The following is an 18,589-nucleotide window of genomic DNA, read 5'->3' as shown; positions in this document are numbered from 1 at the left end:
CAAGCAGCGTCATCTACGCGTGGCGAACCAAATCCTAGCATATCGGATCGCACGTTAGCCGGGAACGAGGTCAGAAATAGTCCACGCACCAATATTCGGGCTCCCTACCTGTACCTTATAACGGTTGTCCTGTGGCGAGCGAGGATGCTTGAGATAACAAGGAAAATTTGAACTAGTTTTGAGGGAGAAAGGCACGGCGAAACGAGTGGATATACATCAATAGAATCTAAGAGAGAGCGAAGGATCTGGAAGAGTACGTTAAAGAGTAGTTAATCAAGCCAAAATATTGACATACCGTCTGACCGTTGACCGTATTGCTCAACGTCAACACTGGGGTAAGCGAGAACCTTGAACCGATCCTAAGCAACCATTAGAAACAAAAAAAATAGGTAAGGAATATGAAGAACTCGCCGTATCCACTAGCGAGCTTTGTCGCCGTCATCGCAGTGTCCATGAAAGTCAGAAATAAGGTTAGCCAAGTCAAAAAAAGGCATCGGACCCGAGATAGGATCGGTGTTGGTGTTGGCGAACAGACAGAAATCACAAGTTGTAACATCTGAAGGCTTTCTCTCCAGTAGTATGTCTATAATAATATTAAATAATATAAGTTATAAAGAATCAACACATCAGTCATTGGACCCAGTAAGTAAATCGTCCGGTCTGAGAGTGAGATGGGAATTGCGGCTCAGGTGGGATGAAAGGAGAAGGCACTGGCGGGGGGTGATCGGGGTCGAAGGGGGCGATAGGGAATAGGTGGGGTGGAGAGTTGTACCAAGATGATGACGCCGGTGGAGGATGCGAAGGAGATTCGGTGCGCCTGGTCTCTTGCCGACATGTAGTCGAATCGCACCAGTGTAGATGGTGGATGTGATGACGCTTCTTGTACGGTGCAGGATCGTGAAGACGATGGGTAGGCTACTGTGGCTGTGGCTGTGAATTGGGAGCTTCTTGATGTAAAACCTGACGCGCCTCATCAAGCGCATCCACAGCATCCTGCTCACCAAACACAACACGCTCACACAGCCGCGCCAACTTCTGTCGTTCCTGAACTACACACCGTCAGCTCACGCAGTATACCAGCTAAACATCGATAACTCACAGAATCTGATCATTCCCCTCGTCGCAAGGAGCGACACGAAGAACCTTCTCACTGCAGTCTCAAACGTCAGGATCGACGGACCAGGGACGATCCCGCAGATAACATCTCGTGCCATGATGAGCTCTTCCATGTCCGGATGTCGAATGAGGAGATTGTCGGTGTCTAGCGAAACAAGCTGTGAGAGGATATTGCCATGATTCCGTCGCCCATGCAACAATGCGTCAAGGCCCTGCAAAACATCATACAAAGCAACCGCCTCTCGTCTATCACCAACGCGCGCGTCATTCAGGCCTCCCTGAGGAGCTCCTACTCTCTGCACACCCAAAAACGCCCGGATCCTATCCCGGTGTCCGCGCAGAGCAACCGAGTCACTCAGGGCCAGACTCTGCCGGACTTCCCTCACAAACTCGCTGAACCGGAGATGAAATCGTTCAAAGTCTCTTCTCTGTCTCCCCCGTCGTGCCGACTCCCCAATCCACTCCTCCGCGACCCGACGGAGGACGTGGCGTAGCTCCTGCGAGTCCCTACCATCCTGATCCCGGAGCTCTGCTAGCCGGGAAAGGCACCAGTACCGCTGTGGGAGGTCGGCGTTCTGGATCGAGAGGGATACGAGGGTTCCCCGACCCTGGTGGTACTCGATGCAGTCGTGTATTAGTGCAGAAGTGATCCCGACGAAACTGTTTATGGGATCTTCGAAGGGGGTTACTGGAGCGTATTCGTGTCGTGCGGCCATGCGAAATTGAGGGAGATGTCGTATTTTTTTTTATTCATTTAAATAGGGCATTGGTCTTGTATTGTCAATGAACCTGAACAAGTGTTATACATACAACAACGATTTGGACAACGAGGGATCTACGAACCAAAGATCAACGAAACGTGGGATCTTCGAGCTCTTTTGTCGTAACCATTCGTGTGAGATCAGCGGCACGCATATACCTTGACTACACGTCGAGGACAATTCCAGCGAGAGTGGTACGCAAAGTGCATAGTGACGAGCTGAAGTGAAGAAGGGAATTACGGCCCGTGTGCAATTCGGACGGTCATCCGCTTATATCCACAAATTTACTTCCCTCACTGCCCCGCTCCGTACTCTCTTCTTATCTTACAACTCTCTTGGCCCTTAGCTTCATTCTCCTAGATGCTGGCATCTACATTCGGTACCTACCTGGAATTTTTTTGGCGGTCCGTGCAAGGACTCAGGCTTTATGTATGACTCCCAGCAGGAATGCTTTACTATTCTTGAAACGCTTTCTCACCTGCTCGAACTCGTCATTTCTTCCACCTCTGAGAATTTTTATTTCGGTTCTATGACTACTCGCTTTGGACGGGTATATACTGCGACCACCGACAAGGGGGTGGTGAACAAGTCCCGGATAATCGGTCTGCAAGCGCTCGACTCTCAACCGTTCATCGACATCGATGACGCGCATAACGGTTCCCAGGTATATGTTCTTAACTGCATCTCCCTCTTGTGAGCGAGTCTGATGTTCTTTCTAGGATGAAGTGTTCAGGTTTCCTTTGAATAACGCTGAGACGCCACCTTGCACGTTCTACCACCAAAGAATTCATCTCCAACATTTCCTCCGAGTCACTGAGAAGAAAAAAATTCAGGCAACGAATCGGAACGAGTTCGACATGTATCCTTTCGCCTAAATCCCTGGGATCGTGTCGTAATTATAGGATCGAGGAAAACACCAGCGGCGCTGGTCTCCAAGTTGCACAGAAGAAAAAAAAGGGAATTTACGGTCCAAGTGCGGGTCCTCAGTATCAGTCACGATGCTTTTCCATCAGCGAATCTGCTTTCCTCACCTTAGCTCTCTTCTTCTTCGCTCTGAGATGGCTTTTACGGTAAACCCAGTAACGACTTGAAATTTTCTTTGGCGTCCGTGCCCAGGATGGCGCGAGAAGGAGAAACTTGGACTACCGGGGATGCAAGCGCGTCGTGGGTCTTGACGCAATGCTTATGACGACTCCCTTCATTCGTGGTCCGTCATTCTTTCTTGACGCATTTATCCGGGTCTCTAGTCTGGATGAGATCGCGGTGCTAACAGAACAGAATCGACGATATCGAGTTGGGGCATTCAAACTACATCCGCTGTTTGAATACGTGCATTCTAATACACCCAACGGTGCGTGATAGGTGTCATATCCTCGCAAGCAGACCTGATGTCTCGCCCAGGTCATAGGGTGCTCTCTCAAAATGCACACCTGGGCATGTGCTTCAAATCTACTCTGCAACACCTTGAACTGATCCTTCACCTCAAGCCACACTCTTCGGTGAATCTCGTTCTATCCTTGTAGGCTGAACTTGTCCAGAAATAAACCAGGATCTTCAACACCCTCAATCGTCTGGTTCACAAGAACGTAATGCGTGCTTATCGAGCGGCGTGTCATCTAATAGGATCAATATACTTTTTTTTGAAAAGAAATCAGCGATACGGTTAACCTGATGCGTGCGCTCGTTATTGATGTTGAACAAACGTGGGCTTTGGTGGATGTCAACCGAGACTTGACGCAGATGCTCCACTGCCATGTGTACTAGGATCAGGTCTCAACGTGCTGTCCTGACGATTTTTTTGAGATGTCTTTTCTCGCTTGTCCCTTTTCGTCTTTGACACCAATTTCTTCATCTTAGCATTGATCACTGTCTCAGCCATGAAGAACGGTTCAGCAACCTCAATGCAAGAAGCAACTCTCTTTGACATGACATCAAAGGACTAGTTGCGTATTTCACGTTTGTAGGATGCAGCGCTCTGTAACCCTGATTCTGTGCACCTAACAGCTATGCCGATTCTTATGCTCACTTTGGTAGGCAGCTCCTCGATGATTCATAATCTTTGATATCTGATAAAGATGCTAGGTATCTGCAAAGAAATGTTAAAAGATTCTGTCCATACAGGCTCCTACCTGGACGCCATAATAGACCTTTTTTTTGAAAAGAAATCAGCGATACGGATAACCTGACGCGCGCGCTCATTATTGATGGTGAGCGAACTTGGGCTTTGGACAAACAGAAGAACATCCTCCTCCTGCCCTCTGTCCCCCTTCTCTCCGGTGTGCGCAAGCTCGTACAACACCTTCGAAAACATAACATTCCTATTGCAGTAGCGACTAGCTCCGGGCGGCTGAGGTATGGGAAAAAGATGAGTCATCTAAGTGACGTATTTGAGTATTTCGAAGGGAACGTCGTATGCGCTGATGATGAGAGGTGGGGGGGAAACCCTATGAGGGGAAAGCCGGCGCCTGACATCTTGGTCGCGACTAGAGAGCTGTTGGGTAGGGATGCAGGCGAACCTAGATTGGCATCGGGAGACCAAATATCAGAGAGGCAGAAAGGTCTAGTGTTTGAAGATGGATTCGTAGGCGTACAAGCTGGGAAAGCGAGCGGGAATGAACGCACGGTGCATTCATACACTCTTTCTACTAAATATCGATACTGACTGTGTCCAGTGGTGTACCACAAGAAGCCATCTAAAATCCCATATCAATATGCTCCTTTATAGAGATCAAGATTCGTAGGTCACTTCTCTTGGAACGAACACATCCCGCTTAGCTCATTGGTGCTTCTGCATATGTGTGATGTACTGCACTGCGCATACTCTCTGAAGTAATATTTAGTATGAAATAGTCAGAACATCACGTAGACTACACTTTGGCATTATAACTCGATAATTCTATCTCCTCATGACTAGGCTTTCCTGCAATAAATCGCCGTACTCTACGCCACGCCGTTGACCATGGATGCTGTGGAGAATTGTCGTTTTCTCCTTGAACTGGTCCCGGGGGATTGGAAGACGCCGTGTCATCCTCCCCAAATGTACCCACACACCCACCTTCGATAAACGCTTTGAAATTGGCCACGATAATACGGGGTTGATTCCATATCCCTTCTTGGAATTCAAAGTCTTGCAGCCTCTGTAGACAGCCGGACCAGGCAGGGTCTTTGGGACGGAGGAGAGCAAGATGACGAAGAGTCCCCGATTGACCACACTCAATGAGGGTACTGCAAGAAGTGAACAGATTGTTGGGCTCATACAAATATTCCAGTGATTGCTGGCGTATATGAATATCTGAATTCTCGGATGCGAGGATGGTGACAATCAAGCTCAAAAATGTTGATACAGTAGGACTGGAGTCCTGTGTGCACAGGTGTTTAAAGAAACTTGATACAAAATAAGCCACAGTCTCGTTGGTGAAGGAGGTGGACCGGAAGAAATAAGTACCCAGTTCATAGGCATTAGAATATTGCCAGCGTGAAGTGCCCTCCAAAGTGTTTCGCACAAATTTGGTGGCTAACTGTGGTGTGCACCAGTCTTCGGCAAGAAATGGTGGGTGAGGCGACGTGGAATTTAGAACGCGAAAGAACATTATCAAGACATAGTTCCACTCGGAGAGAGTTAAAGTATTGTCGAATTCAACGGACGAGATCAGCGTGAATAGAAATTCCAGGACAGCTTGACGATTGTTGTCTAAGGGGACAGTAGGTATGATGTCACTGTCATATGATGGAAGTGATTTCACGCCTAGGAAGTCACCAATGCCTCGTATTATCCTGATAAACAAACTGTCATAGCCAAGCAAGGTGGAGCTGGGCATGCTTCGTATAGAGGGCGAGTCGGCCATGCTCAAGAGAAGAGGGAGTCGCGGATCCTGAGAGGTGGGATTCAGGGGGGACATGAAGCGTTCACTACACATTCGAAGTATGACTTCGGCAACATATGGGTATAAAGACTCTCGAATCGCTGTCCCAAGGGTAGCCACGGCGGTATCTCCGTAAGGAATTTTCATACCATCCCACTCAATGAATTGAGTGGGATGAGTAAAACCAGCACTCCAATACGACGGCGGTATCATTGTGAATAATATCTGCATCACTTCGAGGTTGTCAGGATTGGATGGATAAAGCCCCCGAAGGAGACGTGCCCATACTATGGGCTGTAAGTGAAGAGCGGTAGGGTCATCAGGTTCGGCTTTCAAGTTCGATATGATCAGTTCACTGATCTCCGTTTCGATAAATGGGCTAATAGACAAAAGGTCTGCATAAATGGTAGGTGAGAGGCATTCCTTGGCAAGTCGTGGTATTCTACAATAAATGCGCCGGTCCATGAAGCGGAGATAGGCTCGAAGGAGACGATCCACTTGACTAAGTTCATGCATGGAGATCTCTGATCGGCGGGCAAAGGTTTCGAGAGCTGTAGAACATGCGCGAGAGATATGGCCTATATCGCACTCGAGAGAACGCACAAACTTGAGTGGCAGAGCACTCATGGATTCTATCACAATCTTCTCCACGCTGGGGTTCGACGACATATTAATGAGCCAAGAAAGTGCTTGCAAATCTGTTTCATCGGCACTAGCATCCACAGCCGCACGTTCAGCACCCTTCAGCGTGTGAACCGCAGGGGCATCAGAGGTTGGATTATGGGGTGGCCATGCCCAGAGTTTGTAGATCGGAGAGATTAGCCAGTTGAGAAGGCCGTTATGCAGGATATAGGTGTAGAGAGGGAATATGTATTGTGACAACGGAGTCTTGTAGGGGCATGAAGGGTATAAGATCGGAAGGAAGTTGGTGACAATGTAGGCCGAAAATGATATAAACGTGATTGCTCCAACGACACTGGCAATAGACACCTGCAAGGGGACAATAAAAAGAACCAATCCCACAAGGAATACAGCGAGCGATGCACTCATCAGGACAGGAAGGAGTCCAATAATGAAGGCTACACCCCATTGCTGGAGACCCATGTACCGGAATTGACGCACACGGCATCTGTCCTGCGGTGTTCCTGACGGCACAGACATGTACTGGTGAATCCACTGCTTTGTCAAAACAGCGAACAGTGCAGTTGTGAGACTCAGTGAGAGACTCGTGAACCACAAGCCATTGACCCATGAGTCGGATATTGAGGGATGAAAGGTGAGGTCTGAGCGAGGGATGTCGTTTACGAGGGAACCGTTCGATGCTGAGCGTTGGACACTGATGAGCTCGATCAAAAGTGAGGCAGTGACCGCGCCGTAGTCAACTTGAAGGCTCTGTGATGTCTGAGCGACAAATGTTGTGACCACTGCTGAGAAAAGACCAGCCTTTTCTTCTATCAATGGAGGAATTCTCAGTTTCAGCAATTGTACTCACAAAGACGAGGAGAACATCTAGACCGTCTCTCCACCCTTCCACCATCTCGTTATCAAATGGAAGGCATTCTTCAAGGTATGTTCTCCATACCCTGGCTGTTGGCCCAAGCTCCTCATACTGCTTATCCTCTGGGAATTTCTGTTCGTAGTCAAATGGATCATTCCCTAGGCACTTCATAAGACGGGCAGCCATGAAAGAGAAGAATAGACACACCTCTAACAATATACTCAGGGCGCTCCATGCCCATTGTCCTGCGCCTCGACTTGCGCCGTCGACGGCGGGAATAAGACGTCAAATTCTCGACCTCTGGACCTTGATCCTGGTAGATATGAGGAGTCCTTGAATGAGATTCACCGTCAGAGGTGTCGGACGCCAATGAATGGCTGTCGTTCTCATTATCCTGGACAGTACTAACAGAAGGCATGGGAGTCAGATTCAGCGTTGTAAGGAGCTGTGTAAGGCGCTTTCTTAAGCGTCTACATTCCCTCTCCCACGGTCAGCGCTTGAAGTCTTCATCAAAAGTCGTATTATTTTTACTGGAGGAAAGGCTAACAAGTATAAATGCAGAGACCATGGTGGTTTGACTGAAAGAAGGTTCTCGGAAATGTGTGAATTTGAAATCTTCCAGCAGATCAAGTCCAAGTAACCTTTGTAGCGTCAGCTTCCACCTTGCTGTACCATTTTGTCGTGCTCTGGTCGCCGATATCTATCCTGGAACTGTGCCAAGTTGACTTCGACATGTCTCTCTCCCAAACTTCAACATTTTAATTCGCGAGTCCATCGAGAACGGTGGAACTTTACGTGTTATGGATGCCAAGTCTCATTTAACAGCGTCTGGATCTACATTTCACTGGATTTTTCCTGGATTATTGATTGATACAAAAAGGATACTAATCGAGTAGCTGCGTTCAACGACACCATACCGAACCCACAGTATCCTGAAGACTGATGTACCTGGCTCTTACGCACATACACCTGGAGCACCATCCGAGGTTATCTGTTGGAAAGACTGTTATACTGGTTCGACGGGGATCACCCGAGGCTAAAGAAAGATGTAGTATAGTTGCTAGACTAGAGTTGGGGCGGCGTTGCATTTGGTGAGGCACGCGGTGTGTCATCATATCCACCGTTGATTCAACTAATACATGTCGGCTCTATCCACAACCTCACGCAGTACAACTCTCCGCTTGCCCTGCCCTTTAATCCGTCACCCCCTTCCCTCTCCTTGACCAACAATTCCCATCTCAGTCTCAAACCAGATGGTTTGCCCTTGTGTCTGACCGACGCGACTCGGAATCTGTATGTGTAATAGTAACATGTTGTATGTTACTCTTAAATAAATCATTATTAAAAATAAACATAGCTGGAGGAAGGTTACAGGCACCAGTCAACGTATCTCTTATGTCTGCTCCTCACTCAGAGCGCGACAAACACAATGCTAAAGCCAAAAGACCCCCGTCCCTCCCATCCCGTGCATTCCCCACTTCCCAGACCAACCGCTCCATGACCTCTCCCGCACCCGAGAGATACGCAATCTTCGCACAAACATCGTAGAGCTGGAAGTACGCACGGCTGGGAAGGGGGGTTTTCCTGCCTGTGGTGTCTGTGAGGGTTATTTGGTAGGGAAAACCATACTCGGCATTTTCATGGGGAGGGTAGGTGTGGATTTCATACGTATTGCTGCTATCATCCTATGTAGATCAGATCAGAAGGGAGCGAAAATGAAGAGACTGATTGCGGCGTGACCTACCTGCTTAGATTTGATTGGATGAAGAGAAATCCAGAGCCGGTCCCATGGACCATGGAGGTTGGGTGATATCACGAACGTATTCTCCGCCTCGTGAATGTCTTGGACCACGGAAATCCCAGCTAGTCGCTCGAGAACAGCAGCAGCAGAAGACGCCCAACGCAACTGATAAGCAACAATTAGATGGAAGTATACATGAGAAACTTGAAGACAAGACGAACCTTTCTCCGCGCCGCATCCGTAAGACCTCCTCCTATATACCCCTGGTTTTCATCCCCCGTCATCTTGAAAATATAACACAGCTCCATATCCGCCTTCCTCTCCCCAGCCGCTAAATCGATCGTCGTCAGCTCGTTCCAAAGACTGGTGGCGTCCACGTTCCCTGAGAGTATACACCGGTGGTTGTCTCGCGCCAAAACCTGACTCGGAGGTTCAGCTGAGAACTTGAAAGACACTCTTTACTTACTAGCCTTTTAGTATCACTACCGGTGTATTGCGACAAGTTTGAAAGGGCTGTGATATCGATGTTTTCTGGCGGTGACTCTGGTTGGACCCTACGCGTCGGTACCGGACCTTTAACTAGCTGCAGTAAACATGATCGTCCTCGGGACTCGGGATGCGGACGTACACATCCTAATCACGCCCATAACATACAAATACCCCAACCCCGCCATAAACTCGGCGTTATCACCACAACCCGATATCTCTCGTGACATGGCCATAGAAGAGCCTGGGTGATAAATAAGCGCGTAACCCAAGACTCGAGCCGCGACTTGAGGGCTGAACCTATACATGGCCGCGGGTTCAGAAGACAGGTCCCACGGACCAGAAGTTTCGAGGTTCAAGCAAGATTCGTATGCCGTGTGCTCGTGAGAAGGCGGGTCGAATGGGTTTGGTAGGAGGGGCTCTGGCATGGTCTGGCATGGTGGTGGTGTTGAAGGTAGAAACATAGCTCCTGGCTTAAAATAGAAGTCGCTTGTCGGCTGCTCGCCAGCATTCGCCGTCCGTCGATGTCTGGCCGTCGAAAGAGACAGAATGGAAGGACGAAATGGACAACGTTGAGATGTGTTTGGGTTGGATATGTGTGGGTTACTGGGGGCTATGAGCCAGTCTTTGAGGTCGACAAGCGACGCCGATGGTGGTGAGGAGGAGGCATTACACCGAGGTCACAGTCGCAGTCCAAGTTTGAGCTTGGTCACCGCTGTCGGGATGCTTTGAGCACACACAAGAACATCACTGAAGGCAGTCTCATAAGCCCTGTTCCATAGGTGTCTAAACCATCCAATGATTAGGGCAAAAATTGAGGAATACGCTGATTGTGTACCATGGTGAATTCCCCCTCGCTCGAGACAGTACTCGCACCGGCACAGAAGGGAAAGCGGAAGACTTTGAAAACAGTCGGAAGGAAGAAGTACGCTTGTATACGGCCAGCGGAACACCTGGTACGAATTTGATGATAGTTCATGCTGGAACTACGCCGTGTCCTGCGAGACAACACCATAAGCATGAATTGCGGTATCTAGGACGTTCGCCACATACCGCAGTGTGTCGTCCATGCCACTTGATTGTCTTCACTTGAATTCCGGGTAGCATGCTCTTTCGTTCCCTCCTTCGCGTGGCTGCCAGGTGCTGGAAGGGCAAATATATGAGGAAAAGCGATAAGAGCGAGCTTAAAAAACACATACCAAGCTCTCAGGATGATACGTGTGCTGTACGTGATGGTAACTTCTGTCTTCTCAGTTTTCACAGCTGGGAGATACGTGGCTGTGAATCAACTTCCTGTATTCGGGCGGTATAAATGGGAAGGAAGTCGGTCCTCGGGATGCCGCAGTCGGTGTCCCGGTTGGCGTTCACCGAATCACATAGCTCTGCACTTTTCAATGGCTCGTTGATATTGAGGCTCAGATATGGACGGTCTGGTCGACTATGCGTAAGGCGTTCCCCGAAAATGAAGCAGAAATCTAAGTACTGGAAAAGGGGTATGTCGAGCCAGGACGGACAGGCTGGAAAGGGTTCATCGCACGCTTGAGAATTATGTGAAGCCCCAAAACATGTTGGCTAGTCACCATAGTGAGAAAAAGAAAGAAATCAACAGCAAAGCCACGCAACAGATCGCTCACGGCCTGCAGGTCTCATTTCCAACGCCTTGTTCCGTCCCCTACCAGACCTGTTTCCGGATAGTAGAAGTGCATATGCTGACGGGTCGGGAACAATTGCTTCCAGTTGGATTTCGTCTTGAACGTTTGAACACTGGGATCCGTTAGTTGGAAGGGAGCTGGAGTGACTGGACTGGCGAGAAATTATTGTTACCGGAAAAGCTCTAAACGGCAGTCGCACGCACCACATGATTTGGCACAACACTGATGCATCATTGGTTTCCCCATCTTCCTCTCGCCATCATGGCCATCCTCGTCTGTGAAGTCTGCGATCTCAAAAATCCTTCGTCGTCCATCACACTTACATACAGGATTACCGGGCTCGAGAAGACCATCAAAGAAGGAATCAGATTCTTTCACCGCCACAATATGCATGTCCTCCGAATTGTAATCTCTCCCTCATCCCTATGAACGCCCCAGAGCCTTCAGTCAGCTATTTCTCAGTGTATTCTAGCAGCTAATACATCCCAGGTCGCTATATTCATTGCCGAATGCCAGAGAGTCAAGGGGCGCCTTCTCTTTGCTTTTTCAAACCAACATTCACCAAAACGATGAATACCGATTACTCAGTTCAAGGACCCGATCCAACGATAACGATGAATGCGTGTCCATTCCCAAAGATTACCGTCTGGCGTCCATGGGCTGTAAATATTTAAATACCGTACTTAACTATTCGAATGATTCATCTCCATCGACCCAGGCTTGCAAGTTATAACTCGGTCATGGTGGGTCACCGGTCACCCTCCGCATCAGAGCACACATCCGCATTTTGGCTTAGACGCCATCTCACGCAACTACAGAGTACACTTAGTCTTGCGAATATACTTACGAAATAAGAGAAACTAACACTTACCCATGGTTGTACTGCCGCCGCATTCAAACCTCCTCAAAGCCTTATCCATTCCACCAAGTAGCATCCATGGTTCACGCGGTGCGAGTCAAATCTTAGCATATCGGATCGCATGTTAGCAGGGAACGAGGTAAGAAATAGCCTATTGTGTCGTGGCGAGCGAGGGTGATGCGTCGTCGCTTGAGATAACAAGGAAAATTTGAACTAGTTTTGAGGGAGAAAGGCACGGTGAAATGACTGAATATACATCAGTAGAAATATTTAAGAGAGAGGTAAGAATCTGGAAGAGTACCCGTTGAAGAGTAGTTAACCAAGCCAAAATATTCACATACCGTTTGACCCTTATTGCTCAACGCTGGGGTAAGCGAGAACCTCGAACCAATCCTAAGCAACCGTTAGAAAGAAAAGAAATAGGTAAGGAATATGAAGAACTCACCGTATCCACCAGTGAGCTTTGGCGCCGTCATCGCAGTGTCTGTGAAAGTCAGAAATAAGGTTAGCCAAGTCAATAAAAGGCATCGTATCCGGAACAGAATCGGTGTTGGTGTTGGCGAACAGTCCGTCGTGACAGGAATCGCAAGTTGTAACGTCTGAAGGCTTTCTCTCCAGTAGTATGTCTATAATAATATTGAATAATATAAGTTATAAACAATCAACACATTGGTCATTAGACCCAATAAGTAAATCGTCCGGTCTGAGAGTGAGATGGGAATTGTGGCTGGCTCAGATGGAATGAAGGGAGAGGGCACTGACGCAGGGTGATCGGGGTCGAAGGAGGTGGTAGGGAATAGGTGGGGTGGAGAGTTGTACCAAGGTGATAACGCCGGTGGAGGGTGCCAAGGTTTTCGGTGCGCCTAGTCTCTCGCCGACATGTAGTCAAATTGCACCAGTGTAGATGGTGGATGTGATGACGCTTTCTGCACGGCGCGGGATCGTGACGACGACGGATAGGCGACTGAGGCTGTGGCTGTGAGTTGGGAGCTTCTTGCACGACCTGGCGTAAAACCCGACGTGCCTCATCAAGCACATCCACAGCATCCCGTTCACCAGATGCAACACGCTCACACAGCTGCCCCAACTCTTGTCGTTCCCGAACTACACACCGTCAGTTCATGCAGTATACCAACTAAACATCGATAACTCACAGAATCTGTTCATGCCCCTCGTCGCAAGGAGTGGCACGAAGAACCTCCTCACTGCAGTCTCAAACGTCAGGATCGAAGGACCAGGAAGGATCCCACAAATCACATCTCGCGCCATGATGAGCTCCTCCGTGTCTGGATGCCGAGTGGGGAGATTGTCGTTGTCCAGCGAAACGAGCTGTGGGAGGATATTGCCGTGATTACACCACCCATGAAACAACGCGTCGAGACCCTGCAAAACATCATACAAAATAGCCGCCTCCCGTCTATCGCCAGCGCTCGCATCATTCTGGCCTCCCTGAGGAACACACACGCCCAAAAACGCCTGGATCCTATCCTGGTGTTCGCGCAAAGCAACCGAGTCACCCAGGGCCAGACTCTGCCAAACCTCCCTTACAAACTCGTCGAACCTGAGATGAAAATCCCTCCCCTCCCTCCCTCGTGCCAACTCCCCCCCAATCCACTCTTCCGCAACCCGATGGAGGACATGGCGTAGCTGCTGCGAATCCCTACCATCCTGATCCCAGAGTTCCGCTAGTCGGGACAGGCACCGATATTGCTGTGGGAGGTCGGCGGTCTGGATCGAGAGGGATATCAGATTGTTCCCACCGCACTCCAGACAGTCGTGTATCAGCGCAGAGGCAATCTCGACGAAGCTGCTTGTGGGATCTTCGAGGGGGGGTTACGGGAGCGTATCTGTGTCGTGCGGCCATGCGAACTTGTCTTTTATTTATTTAAATAGGCCATATATCTTGTATTGAACCTGAACAAAAGTGTTATACATACAACAACAATTTGGACAACAAGGAATCTACGCACCAAAGACCAACGAGACGTGGGATCTTCGAGCTCTTTTGTCGTAACCATTCATGTGAGATCAGCGGCACGCATACACCTTGGCTACCCGTCGAGGACAGTGGTATACAGAGTGCATGATGACAAGCAAAAGTCAAGAAGGGAATTACGGCCCGTGCCCAATCCGGGTCGTCTGCTTACACCCATATTCTTTCCCTCACATTGTCTTCTCATCTCACAACTTTTCCGACACTTTGCTGCAATCTTCTCGCCCGACCCCCACTACGCGTGCCACCTGAAAAAATTTCCGCAGCATGGCGTTAGAAGGAGAAACTACTTACTGGGATCCGGGTGCTGTCTATCACTTTTTCTCTTATCCTCGGAGCGTAATAATAAATATTGCATGTTTATCGAACACAGAACTTTGGCCTATCGTCTAACGTGATCCATATATGATATCAGCGATACGGTCAACAGCCCTGACGTTGCGTGCGCCCGTTACCGGATGGTTGGGTTTGGAGCCTGAGTGGATGCTTACCTAGACTTGAAGGCAGGAACGCAGGTTCTCCACCCTGTGTATTGGCGGATGGGGTCTCAATGCGCTGTCTTGATACCTGCTCACTGCAACATGTATACCGAAACCGATTGCTCCAAGACATCATACTATGTTCCCGGTCAGATTTCAACTTTGAGCACCGACGTTTTCTCAGCGACGGACGGGACGGGTCGTACCGTTCAAGACTCTTAACCGGTCAACATCGACTACAACTAGTCTGCACCATCATTCTGACAACTTTCTTCAACGTCATGGATCGAGATGACTCTGTCCCATTCATTCAGCACTTATCGCTTTGATGAAGCTTCATCGCGACCAGCCAGTATGGTAGGTGCGATTCCGAAAGACGTCTAGTTAACTATTTTTGAAGGCTACTAGATATCAAACGGCGATATCTTGAATGCAAGCACCTCAGAACACCAGTAAAGCGACTATCCATGGGAGAGTAGAGAAATGTGGATTCTACAAGCATCCTTCCAGCAGCACCGCCTCACCTTCGCAGTAGCGACTAGCTGAGGTATGAGAGGAAAAGACGGGTCCGTATTTGAAGGGAACGTCTGACGATGAGAGGTGTCTATGAAAGGAAAGCCGGCACCGGACATCTTTGTTGGGCAGGGATGTAGAGTTGGCATCGGGAGACCAAATATCGGGGAGGCCGAAAGGTCTAGTGTTCGAAGATGGATTTGCCGGGAAGTGAGCGGGAATGAACGCACGGTGCGTTCATACACTCTTTCTACTAAATATCAATATTGACTGTGTCCAGCGGTGTGCCACAAAGGAGCCATCTAAAATCCCACAGAGATCAAGATTCGTAGGTCACTTCTCTTGGGACGTGTGCATTCCGCTTAGCTCATTGGTGCTTCATCTATGTGAATGTACTGCACATACTCTCTGAAGTGATATTTAGTATGAAATAATCAGAGCATCATGTAGACTACACTCTGGCGTCATTATTCGATAATTCTATCTCCTCACGACTAGGCTTTCCTGCAATAAATCGTCGTACTCTACGCCACACCGTTGACCATGGATGATGTGGAGAATTATCGTCTTCTCTTCGAGCTGGTTGCACAGTATTGGAAGACGCCGCGTCATGGTCATCCGTCCCAAATGCACCCACACATCCACCTGTGATAAATGCTTTGAAATCGGCCACGATATGGGGATGAAACCATGTCCCTTCTGGGAATTTGTCTTGTAGCTGCTGTAGACAGTCGGTCCAGGCCCGGTCCTTGGGACGGAGGAGAGCAAGATGACGAAGCGTCTTGGTGTCATCCCACTGAATGAGGGTAGTGCAAGAAGTGAACAGATTGTCGGGCTCATACAAGTATTCCAGCGATTGCTGGCGTATATGAATATCTGAATTTTCGGATGCCAGGACGGTGACAATCAAGTATAAAAATCTTAAGAGAGCAAGACTGGAGTCGTGTGTGCGTAAGTGTTCAAAGAGACTTGATACAAAATAAGCCGCAGTCTTGTCGGTGAAGGAGGTGGACCGGAGGAAATAAGTACCCAGTTCATAGGCACTAGGATATTGCTGTGAAGTGTACTCCGAGTCCAAAGCATTTCGCACAAATTTGGTGGCCAGCTCTGGTGTGCACCAGTCTTTGGGAAGGAATGGTGGGCGAGGTGACGTGGAATTAAGAACACGAAGGAAAATTATCAAGACAAAGTTTCGCTCGGGGAGAGGTAAAGTATCGTCGAATTCAACGGACGAGATGAGCGTGTATAGCAATTTCAGGACAGCACGACGATTATCGTCTAAGGGGACGGTAGGTATGATATCGCCATCATATGATAGAAGTGATTTCACGCCTAGGAAGTCACCAATGCCTTGCATTATCCTGATAAACAAACTGTTGTCGAAAGGAAAGGTGGAGATGGGCATGCTTCGTATAGAGGGTGAGTCGGCCATGCTCAAGAGAAGATGGAGTCGCCAATCCTGAGAGGGAAATACATAGGCGGGATTCAGGGGGAATATGGCACATTGATGATGTCGAAGTATGACTTCAGCAACATATAGGTATAACGACTCTTGAATCGCTGTCCCAAGGGTAGCCACGGCGGTATCTCCGTAAAGTATTTTTATACCACAACACTCAATGAATTGAGTAGGAGGAGTGAAATCAGCGCTCCAATAGAACGGCGGTATCATTGTGAATAATATCTGCATCACTCCGAAATTATCAGGAGTGGATGGATCAAGCTTCTGAAGGAGATATGCCCATACTATGGGCTGTAAGCGAAGAGCGGTAGGGTTATAGGATCCAGCTTTCAAGTTGGATATGACCAGTTCTCTGATCTCCGTTTCACAAAACATGCAGATAGACAAAAGCTCTGCATAAATCGCAGGCGAGAGGCATTCCTTGGCATTCTGGGGTATTTCAAGTAAAATATACAAGCCCTCGAAGCGGAGATGGGCCCGAAGAAGACGATCCACTTGACTTTCATGCATGGAGATATCTGGCCCGCGTACAATGGTTTCGAGAGCTGTAGAACATGCACGAGAGATATGGGCTATATGGCGCTCGAGAGGATGCACAGACTTGAGCGGCAAAGCACCCGTTGATTCTATCACAATCTTCTCCACGCTAGGGTTCGACGACATATGAATGAGCCAAGAAAGTGCTTGCACATCCGTTTCATCGGCACTAGCATCCACAGCCGCACGTTCAGCACCCCTCAGCGTACGAACTGCAGGAGCGTCAGAGGTTGGTTTATGGGGTGGCCCCGCCCCAAGTTTGGAGATTGGAGAGATCAGCCAGTTGAAAACGCCATTGTGCAAGATATAGGTGTACAGAGGGAACATGTATTGTGACAACGGAGTCTTGTAGGGGCATGAAGGGTATAAGATCGGAAGGAAGTTGGTGACCATGTAGGCCGAAAATGATATAAACGTGATTGCTCCAACGACACTGGCAATAGACACCCGCAAGGGGACGATGAAGAGAACCAATCCCACAAGGAATACAGCTAGCGATGCACTCATCAGGACTGGAAGGAGTCCAATAATGAAGGCTACACCCCATTGCTGGAGACCCATGTACCGGAATTGACGCACACGGCATCTGTCCTGCGGTGTTCCTGAAGGCACGGACATGTACTGGTGGATCCACTGTTTTGTCAAAACAGCGAACAGTGCAGTCGTGAGACTCAGTGAGAGACTTGTGAACCACAAGCCATTGACCCATGAGTCGGACGCCGAGGGATGAAAGGTGAGGTCTGAGTGAGGGACGTCGTTTACGAGGGAACCGTTCGATGCAGAGCGTTGGACATTGATGAGCTCAATTAAAAGTGAGGCAGTGACCGCGCCATAATCAACCTGGAGGCTCTGTGATGTCTGAGCAACAAATGTCGTGACAACCGCTGAGAAAAGACCAGCCTTTTCTTCTATCAATGGAGGAATACTCAGTTTCAGTAATTGTACTCACAAAGACGAGGAGAACATCTAGACCGTCTCTCCACCCTTCCACCATCTCAATATCAAATGGAACACATTCTTCAAGGTATGTTCTCCACACCCTAGCTGTTGGCCCAAGCTCCTCGTGCTGCTTATCCTCTGGGAATTTCTGTTCGTAGTCAAATGGATCATTCCCTAGGCACTTCATAAGACGGGCGGCCATGAAAGAGAAGAATAGACGCACCTCTGACAATATACTCAGAACGCTCCATGCCCATTGTCCTGCGCCTCGATTTGTGTCGTCGACGGCGAGAATAGGACGTCAAATTCTCGACCTCTGGACCTTGATCCTGGGAGATATGAGGAGTCCTTGCATGAGGTTCACGATCAGAGCTGTCGGATGCTGACGAATGATTGTCGTTATCATTGTCCTGGACAGTACGAACAGAAGGCATGGGAGTCAGATTCAGAGTTGTAAGGAGCTGTGTAAGGCGCGTTCTTAGGCGTCTACATTTCCTCTCCCACGATCAGCAGCACAGTCCTTAAGTATCATAGTCGTGATTGTTTGACCGGAGGAAGCACCGAGACTATGGTGGTTTGACAACAGAACTTGGAGCAGAGTCCAGGCTCACACCGTGTGAATTTCAGAGATTCCGATCCCCCATTGGTCAATGCCCTTCTGTTGCGCTATTTTGTCCTCGTTGCACTGGA

At 48.8% G+C, this 18,589-nt stretch overlaps 9 protein-coding genes across 9 annotated transcripts; 2 read left to right on the top strand and 7 right to left on the bottom strand.

Moving 5' to 3' along the window:
- Nucleotides 1-489: 489 nt before the first annotated feature.
- On the bottom strand, nucleotides 490-1,905 carry EV420DRAFT_1554269 (uncharacterized protein). Its single transcript, XM_060473601.1, has 2 exons — nucleotides 1,100-1,905; nucleotides 490-1,049 (listed from the first exon to the last, which is right to left on the bottom strand). Exons 1-2 carry the CDS (start codon nucleotides 1,830-1,832, stop codon nucleotides 916-918), a joined length of 867 nt encoding a protein of 288 aa, XP_060329066.1. The 5' UTR covers nucleotides 1,833-1,905; the 3' UTR covers nucleotides 490-915.
- Nucleotides 1,906-1,928: 23 nt separating this feature from the next.
- EV420DRAFT_1693679 (uncharacterized protein) lies at nucleotides 1,929-3,503 on the top strand. Its single transcript, XM_060479384.1, has 5 exons — nucleotides 1,929-2,541; nucleotides 2,597-2,736; nucleotides 2,780-2,850; nucleotides 2,994-3,041; nucleotides 3,240-3,503. The coding sequence occupies exons 1-5, from the start codon at nucleotides 2,305-2,307 to the stop codon at nucleotides 3,398-3,400; spliced, it is 657 nt and encodes a 218-aa protein (XP_060329065.1). The 5' UTR covers nucleotides 1,929-2,304; the 3' UTR covers nucleotides 3,401-3,503.
- Nucleotides 3,504-4,323: 820 nt separating this feature from the next.
- Nucleotides 4,324-4,648, top strand: EV420DRAFT_1554265 (uncharacterized protein; the record flags this gene model as incomplete). The annotated part of the gene is made up of 1 exon (XM_060473600.1): nucleotides 4,324-4,648. One exon carries the CDS (start codon nucleotides 4,324-4,326, stop codon nucleotides 4,537-4,539), a length of 216 nt encoding a protein of 71 aa, XP_060329064.1. The 3' UTR covers nucleotides 4,540-4,648.
- Nucleotides 4,649-4,763: 115 nt separating this feature from the next.
- Nucleotides 4,764-5,109, bottom strand: EV420DRAFT_1554262 (uncharacterized protein; the record flags this gene model as incomplete). Its single annotated transcript, XM_060473599.1, has 1 exon — nucleotides 4,764-5,109. A coding segment is annotated over one exon (312 nt), but the record flags the coding sequence as incomplete, so codon positions are not given.
- A 1,633-nt stretch (nucleotides 5,110-6,742) lies between these two features.
- EV420DRAFT_1272393 (uncharacterized protein) lies at nucleotides 6,743-7,409 on the bottom strand (the record flags this gene model as incomplete). Its single annotated transcript, XM_060467693.1, has 2 exons — nucleotides 6,743-7,183; nucleotides 7,233-7,409. Coding segments are annotated over 2 exons (618 nt in total), but the record flags the coding sequence as incomplete, so codon positions are not given.
- A 1,235-nt stretch (nucleotides 7,410-8,644) lies between these two features.
- Nucleotides 8,645-9,893, bottom strand: EV420DRAFT_1765587 (uncharacterized protein; the record flags this gene model as incomplete). Its single annotated transcript, XM_060480832.1, has 5 exons — nucleotides 8,645-8,923; nucleotides 8,983-9,144; nucleotides 9,201-9,398; nucleotides 9,446-9,558; nucleotides 9,608-9,893. The coding sequence occupies 5 exons, from the start codon at nucleotides 9,891-9,893 to the stop codon at nucleotides 8,645-8,647; spliced, it is 1,038 nt and encodes a 345-aa protein (XP_060329061.1).
- Nucleotides 9,894-10,036: 143 nt separating this feature from the next.
- On the bottom strand, nucleotides 10,037-11,510 carry EV420DRAFT_1749336 (uncharacterized protein; the record flags this gene model as incomplete). Its single annotated transcript, XM_060480281.1, has 7 exons — nucleotides 10,037-10,251; nucleotides 10,304-10,463; nucleotides 10,519-10,608; nucleotides 10,740-10,982; nucleotides 11,100-11,213; nucleotides 11,321-11,401; nucleotides 11,441-11,510. 6 exons carry the CDS (start codon nucleotides 11,508-11,510, stop codon nucleotides 10,441-10,443), a joined length of 621 nt encoding a protein of 206 aa, XP_060329060.1. The 3' UTR covers nucleotides 10,037-10,251; nucleotides 10,304-10,440.
- A 786-nt stretch (nucleotides 11,511-12,296) lies between these two features.
- EV420DRAFT_576990 (uncharacterized protein) lies at nucleotides 12,297-13,440 on the bottom strand. Its single transcript, XM_060482650.1, has 3 exons — nucleotides 13,131-13,440; nucleotides 12,422-13,080; nucleotides 12,297-12,369 (listed from the first exon to the last, which is right to left on the bottom strand). Exons 1-2 carry the CDS (start codon nucleotides 13,243-13,245, stop codon nucleotides 12,653-12,655), a joined length of 543 nt encoding a protein of 180 aa, XP_060329059.1. The 5' UTR covers nucleotides 13,246-13,440; the 3' UTR covers nucleotides 12,297-12,369; nucleotides 12,422-12,652.
- A 1,954-nt stretch (nucleotides 13,441-15,394) lies between these two features.
- EV420DRAFT_1765585 (uncharacterized protein) lies at nucleotides 15,395-18,333 on the bottom strand (the record flags this gene model as incomplete). Its single annotated transcript, XM_060480831.1, has 3 exons — nucleotides 15,395-17,860; nucleotides 17,910-18,073; nucleotides 18,123-18,333. The coding sequence occupies 3 exons, from the start codon at nucleotides 18,331-18,333 to the stop codon at nucleotides 15,413-15,415; spliced, it is 2,823 nt and encodes a 940-aa protein (XP_060329058.1). The 3' UTR covers nucleotides 15,395-15,412.
- Nucleotides 18,334-18,589: the final 256 nt, after the last annotated feature.

This window comes from Desarmillaria tabescens (genome assembly GCF_030435595.1).
Source record: "Desarmillaria tabescens strain CCBAS 213 chromosome Unknown EV420scaffold_25, whole genome shotgun sequence".
NCBI lineage: Eukaryota > Fungi > Basidiomycota > Agaricomycetes > Agaricales > Physalacriaceae > Desarmillaria > Desarmillaria tabescens.
This window is presented reverse-complemented; position numbering and strand designations above follow the sequence as displayed.

Bases quoted from the DNA above. Each gene is read 5' to 3' on its own strand.
- EV420DRAFT_1554269 (XM_060473601.1), bottom strand. From the start codon at position 1,832: ATGGCCGCACGACACGAATACGCTCCAGTAACCCCCTTCGAAGATCCC. The intron at 1,050-1,099 runs GTGAGTTATCGA...GACGGTGTGTAG, and splicing joins GAGGGGAATGATCAGATTCT to TTCAGGAACGACAGAAGTTG.
- EV420DRAFT_1693679 (XM_060479384.1), top strand. From the start codon at position 2,305: ATGTATGACTCCCAGCAGGAATGCTTTACTATTCTTGAAACGCTTTCT. The intron at 2,542-2,596 runs GTATATGTTCTT...TGTTCTTTCTAG, and splicing joins ACGCGCATAACGGTTCCCAG to GATGAAGTGTTCAGGTTTCC. The intron at 3,042-3,239 runs GTGGGTCTTGAC...GGTGCGTGATAG, and splicing joins ACCGGGGATGCAAGCGCGTC to GTGTCATATCCTCGCAAGCA.
- EV420DRAFT_576990 (XM_060482650.1), bottom strand. From the start codon at position 13,245: ATGGCGCGAGATGTGATTTGTGGGATCCTTCCTGGTCCTTCGATCCTG. The intron at 13,081-13,130 runs GTGAGTTATCGA...GACGGTGTGTAG, and splicing joins GAGGGGCATGAACAGATTCT to TTCGGGAACGACAAGAGTTG.